Below are 6,223 nucleotides of genomic sequence, written 5' to 3'. Positions count from 1 at the left end.
AACACGGGGGGGCTTCTGTGCCTCTTTGGGGACTCCCTCCTTCTTCTGGGGGGGGTAAGAGCGCCAGGGGCTGGGAACCAGGGCTCTTCCCGCAGTGAGGCTGGTACTGGGAGGCACTGGGAAGGTGGGATGTTGGTGCTGGGAGCACTGGGAAGGTGGGATGTTGGTACTGGGGGGGCGGGAGAGCAGCAGGGTCCTGAAGACTACAACTCCCAGGATGCTCCGCGCCTGCGCACACCACCTTCCGGCGGGGCCCGCGCGCGGTCGCCGATTGGCTGCTCGGCGAAGGCCCCGCCCCCCCGCCGCTGCGCTTGGCTCGAGACCTTGCGATTGGCCGCGAGGCGGGTGGAGCAGCCAATGAGGCGGAGGGGGCGGGGCCGGGCCGGGCCGGTGGCGGGAAGCGCAGAGCGGGGCCTGAATTGGCGCGAGAAGGTTGGTGGGGCTGGGGGGGGCAGAGCGGGGCGATACGGGGGGTGTAGGAGCGGCCGGTAGCCGCGGGACCGGTGACCCCCCCGCCTGACCGGTGCCCCCCTGTATCCGCAGCCCCGCCATGGCCAGCAGCAGCCCGCAGCACCAGCCCACCATCGCCTTCCCCCGCAGGAGGAGCGCCCGCCGCCTCGCCGCTCCCCCGGCCAAGACCGACCCCACCGCGCTGCGCCTCTCGCCCGGCTGCCCCAGAGCTCCTGCCCCCGCCGAGCCCGCGCCGGGGACACGCGCAGCCCGGACCAAAGCGCTGCCCTTGAGCCCCTGCAAGCGCCTGAGTGAGTTCTGACCCCTCTGCTCCCTCCCCGGGACCCCTCGGGAAAGGTGGGGAGCGGGGGTCCCTTTCCTGAAAGCTGCTGCGTGGCTGGAGTGGGCTGATCGACTCGGCTGCGTCCCCGCCGCTGCGGCTTCCTCTCGGCTTTGGGAGAAAAAGCTGCTCCTGGGGGGGTGAAGCGTGAAGCCTCCCCCCAGGGCGAGTGACGCCATCTTATGGCCTCTTGCTCGCACCCAGGAGCACCAGGGTCGGCCCCGCATGCTCAGCCACTCGCTGATCCATCTCCTCCCCAGGTGATGACAACCTCTGCAATGTTCCCCATGCTCTGCCCTGTTCCCCGGCCAAACGCAGCAAGGAGAACCAGGGGCGCCGCTTGCTTTTCGGGGACCCCCCGGCCTCCCCTGAGAAGCCCAGCAGCCCGGTGCTGTCCCCACGGCGTGGGGGGCAGGAGACCCCCCGCAGCTTAGGGCCTGGCAGGCACCCTGCCCGCACCCGGCTCTTCAGGCAGGAAGGTGAGTGCAGTCAGGGAGGGGAAGAGGGTCCCAGCGGTGCCGTGGGCCCTCCTGAGCCTTCTCCCTCCCCGGTGCAGGTACCTGCTACCAGCAGGTGAAGCGGGTGCTGCACGCGGCCGTGCCTGAGCGCCTCCACGGCCGGGAGAAGGAGACCAGCACCATCCGGCAGTTCCTGCGGGAACACGTCTGCGGCCGCCGGCCCGGCAGCCTCTACATCTCTGGAGCCCCCGGGACGGGGAAAACGGCCTGTCTGAGCCGTGTCCTGCTCGACTGCAAGGTGTGCCACGGCTGGGGGTCCAGGCAGCAGCTGAGGAAGGGGACCAGCCTCTCTGGGGGGGAAGGGTGTCTGTTTTGGGGTTCCTGTTGGAGCAGGGAAATGGGGGAGGGGAGCAGAGCCCTGTCGTGCTGCCAGTTCAGGGGAGGGGGCAACAGGTTGTGGCTGGTGTAATTGCTCTGTTCCTGGCAGGATGAACTCTCCGGGAGCAAAACCATTGTCCTGAACTGCATGTCGCTGAGCAGCCCCCAGGGTGTCTTCCCCGCCCTGGGGCAGCAGCTGGGCCTGCCCGTGGTCACTGGCCGGGAGGGCCTGCGCAGGCTGGAGGCAAAGCTGACGGCCCAGGGGCCTATGGTGTGAGTTTCCACTCAGGGGGGTGGTGTGGGGGTCCCCCCTTGGCACCCCAGCTCTCCCTGCTCAGGGTGCTGCAAAGGGGCTGAGAGCAGAGCAGGATCTGATCCATGTTTCCCTCCCACAGCCTCCTAGTGCTGGACGAGCTGGACCAGCTGGAGAGCAAAGGGCAGGACGTGCTCTACACCCTCTTTGAGTGGCCCCAGCTGCCCAGGTCCAGGCTTGTCCTTGTGGGTGAGTTGGCGGCAGTGTGGCACTGCCCACCCTGGTGACCCTTTCTTTTTTGAGGGGCCTTTGGGGGGTTTGCCTTTGCACCCACCTGCTCCCCCCTCAGAGCACAGCCTCATCCTTCCCCCTGCCTTGCCCACAGGCTTGGCCAATGCTCTGGACCTGACGGACCGAAGCCTGGCCCGGCTCAGTGCCCGCTCCGCTGGCAGCCCCCAGCTGCTGCACTTCCAGCCCTACACCAGGGAGCAGCTCGCTGCCATCCTGCAGGAGCGGCTGGGACAGGTGGGGACATGGGGGGGGACATACTGGGGGTGAGGGTCTCTTCCCATGGGCGTGGCAGAGCTGACAGCCTGTGGTGCCTTGGTAGGTGGAGGGTGACCCCGTCCTGGATGCTGCTGCGCTCCAGTTCTGTGCCCGCAAGGTCTCTGCGGTCTCTGGTGATGCTCGCAAGGCCCTGGATGTCTGCAGGTCAGCACTGCCCCAGCACCTGGCAATGTTGAGGCCCCTGTGAGCCCCACATGGCTCCCCGTGCTGGAGCAGCCACGTTGCCCGGCACTCAGGGCTGTCTCTCCCCAGACGTGCCGTGGAGGTGGTGGAGCTGGAGGTGCGGAGCCAGACCCTGCTCAAGCCGCTGCCCAGCGGTGAGTAGCTGCTGCCAGAGCCAAAATCCCGCAGGACCCGCCTCCTCTGGCTTCATCTCTGCTGCCTCCCCGCCCCTTTCTTGCTCCCCCTTTTTTCGTTCTCCTGCAGCCCTGTCTGTCCCACAGGTGACTCCCCGGTGTCCCCTGTCCCCAGACGCGTGGGGCTCCCGCACATCTCCCGGGTGATTTCAGAGGTATTTGGGGATCGGTTGGCACCGGGGGGGCAGGGGGGCCGGGATGCCTTCCCCCTGCAGCAGAAAGTGCTGCTCTGCTCCCTGCTCCTGCTCGCCCGGCACCTGCACACCCGGGAGGTGACGCTGGGGAAGGTGAGTGGCAGCGGGACCCTCTTGGGGCTGGATCTGGGAAGCAAGTGGGTGTCCCTGGGGTCTCCCATGGGTGCTGTGCCATGGTGTAACCCCTGCCCTGTCTTCCCCAGCTTCATGACACCTACAGCCAGGTCTGCCGGCGGCAGCAGCTCCCCCCTGTTGACCAAGTGGAGTGTCTGTCCCTTGTCACCCTCCTGGAGTCCCGTGGTGTCCTTGAGCTGAAGAAAGCCAAAGAGGCCCGGCTGGCCAAGGTATGGTGGGGTCTGGCTGGGTTCCAGGATCTAGGACCACCCTAGGATCTGGCAGCGTGGTTCTGAGGACTCTCCTCTCTCCCCCAGGTCTGCCTGAAGATGGAAGAGGCTGCAGTGGAGCATGCTCTGCAGGATGTGGTGCTGGTGGGCAGCATCCTGGCTCAGGGGCTGCCTTAGCCCCCCTGGAATCCCCTCCCCACAGCCCCTCGGTGTGGGCTGGGCAGACACTGCTCTGGGTGGAATTGTGGTGCCTGGATGGTTCAGTCAGGCTGTGTTGGGAGCAGGGAAATGGGTCCCTGAGGATTCAGCTGCTGTTTGTTGAGTCCTGCTCTGGGTCCCTTGATCTGGGGCAGTTTTATTAATGTTATTACTAATATTATTATTTCTGTGTGGTGGGGGGTTGGCACCCACCTCAGCCCCTTTGCAGCAACAGGATGGTGGGTGCTCCTGGGGCCTGGCGATGCTCCCACGGTGTTTGTTCCTGGCTCGTTGGGAGTCTTCTGGGCCCCCCGAGCCCTCGGCTGCAGGAGCGAGGGTCCCGATGCCCCTAGAGGGGGCGCCCGGGGTACTTGGCTCCAGGCTGTGCCTGTTCAGAGCTGGAGGGGGTGGGAACAGCGCCGCCCCGTTATCTCCTGCCATTAATAAAGTCGTTCTCGTTCAGCCCCTGCTTCTGCCTTTGTGCCCTCCCTGCTCTGGGGCTGTCCCACCCCCCTCCCCAGCCCCTCTCTTGCCGGGCTGCAGCCCCTCCCCCCCATCTCCTGCTTGTGTTAAATAATAGACGCTTTGACCTAATTTTGCAGCTTCCCTGGCTGGGGGGGAGCCTGAGGGGGGCAGGGAGGAGCTGGGGCTCCCATCTCCAGCCATCCCAGCCCGGGACCCCTCATTCTCCTCTCAGTGGGGGAGAGGGTGCTGGGTGGGGAGGAGGCGGTGGGTTGCCTCTGTCCCTGGAGTGCCTTAGTTTCCCCTGGCCCAACCCCATAGCCCACAGGGTGCAGGATGTGGGGACATTGCCTGTCTCCTTGCCCTGGGCATCCAAGCGGAGCCTGGTGAGGCAGCAGATGCCGGCACTGAACTGGAGTCCTGGTGCAGTCCCCATCCCCGGTCTGTGCCAGGGGACGCTCTATGAACAGGACAGGCTCTGGATGCCACGGGGAGGGGTGGGGAAACAGAGGCAGGGCCGGGGGTGGCCGGTGGCCCCAGCGCCCCCAGGCCCGGCTCAGCCATCGCTGCCGCGGGGCTATTTATAGCCCGAGCTGCCGTGTGTGGGACGTGTGCGGCGGCACGGGGGGGGCGGCGGGTTCAGCCCGGGCTCTGCTCCGCTCCGTATCCCCAGGGGGCTGCCTGTCCCCTCACCGCACTGTGGGGACTGTGGCCCTGTCACTGGTCACCGAGCTGCGGGGCTGAGCGGGGAGCGGCATCCCCGTGCCATGGGCAGAGCCGGGCCGGGGCCGTGCGCCCCGTGTCCCTCTGTCCCCAGCCCCCTCTGCTCACCGCGGTGCTGGGGGAGGTGGGGGGGGGCAGCCCCACACCGGGCTGGACTGGCTGTGTTGGGCATCGGAGGATCCCCGGTCCTATCGCTGTCCTCAGGCTGCCCGGCTGGGGATGGGGACGCAGCCCCCCGCGCCGTGGTAGCCTCCCGGGGTGCCCGCAGCCTCCCGGGGTGCCCGCAGCCTCCCGGGGTGCCCGCAGCCTCCTGGGGTGCCCGCAGCCTCCCGAGGTACCCGCAGCCTCCCGGGGTGCCCGCGGCCGCGCCGGCTCCGCTCGATGCCGCAGTGGATGAAAAATCGATGGCGCAGCCGGATTCAGCGGCGCGGGAGCCGGAGCCCCCGCCGGATCCATCCATCACCGCCCGGCGAGCGGCCGGCAGCGCCGGGACCACCGCGGCTCAGGGATGGCTCTGCTGGCCCCGGGACACCCGGGAGGCCCTGAGATACCGCAGGACACCCCGGGGAACCCCAGGGCGCCCCAGGACACCCGGGGACACCCGGGCCTGGCAGCGCAGCCGGAGCAGCGGCAGCACGGGGAGGCTGAGGGGCCGGCAGGGCCGTGTCCCCCCACTCCAGCACACGTGCCAATGTCCCCTCGATCTGTCAGACGTGCGTCCGTGTCCCCTCGCTCCGGCGCACGCGTGGGGCTGGGCAGTGCCCGGCCGTGCCGCCGGCAGCCCCCAGGGATGCGTGTCCGGCTGTGCGGCCACCCGCCTGTGCGCGGAGGGTCCCGGTGTCCCCTCGGCGGTGTCCCCGGCCGTCCCCTGTCCTCCCTTGCACTCTCCTTACATAAGCGGCCACGTGTCGGGCACGGCCGCCACTGCCGCGCCGTCACCACCGGCACCCAGATTCCATCTGACAGCCCCGTTCCGCTCGGCCGCTTCTGCCGGGGAACTGGGGCTGGGGGTGCGGGGCAGGACCCCGCGCGACCCTGGCACCGGGCCCCACAGCGCGGTGAGAGCTGTGGGGCCTCGAAGGGCTGGGGACATCGGGGACACAGCCCTGCCCCATTCACACCCTGGCACTGGGCTGCCCGCGCCCTGCCAGACCTCAGCACCCCGAGGCCGCAGGGCCCTGTGGCTGGGCAGGATCCATCCAGCAGTGGGTTCGGCCCCACGGCGGGGCAGCCTGGGGTCCCCGGTGCCCGGTGGCCGCCCCGGTGGGCTGCAGAGGGGGCGGTGGATTGTCCACCATGCACATCTGGGAGTGATTTGGCACATTCCTCTGGGCTGAGCACACGCCGGCGCCTGGGCCTCGCCGCGGCGCGGTGCTGAGGAAGGGGCCGGCAGCCCTGGGTGCTCCTGAAGTGTCTCACCTCGCTCTGCTGAGGGAAACTGAGGCACAGTGGTGGTCTGACAGTCACCCAGGCTGTGTGTGTGGTGGGGGTACACAGAGC

At 68.5% G+C, this 6,223-nt stretch overlaps 1 protein-coding gene across 1 annotated transcript; it reads left to right on the top strand.

Annotated features, from left to right (window-relative positions):
- Positions 1-550: 550 nt before the first annotated feature.
- CDC6 (cell division cycle 6) lies at positions 551-3,730 on the top strand. The gene is made up of 11 exons (XM_051640156.1): positions 551-761; positions 1,051-1,269; positions 1,347-1,546; positions 1,736-1,899; positions 2,022-2,128; positions 2,265-2,404; positions 2,490-2,590; positions 2,699-2,767; positions 2,873-3,089; positions 3,200-3,340; positions 3,428-3,730. Exons 1-11 carry the CDS (start codon positions 551-553, stop codon positions 3,515-3,517), a joined length of 1,659 nt encoding a protein of 552 aa, XP_051496116.1. The 3' UTR covers positions 3,518-3,730.
- Positions 3,731-6,223: the final 2,493 nt, after the last annotated feature.

This window comes from Apus apus, chromosome 25 (genome assembly GCF_020740795.1).
Source record: "Apus apus isolate bApuApu2 chromosome 25, bApuApu2.pri.cur, whole genome shotgun sequence".
NCBI lineage: Eukaryota > Metazoa > Chordata > Aves > Apodiformes > Apodidae > Apus > Apus apus.
This window is presented reverse-complemented; position numbering and strand designations above follow the sequence as displayed.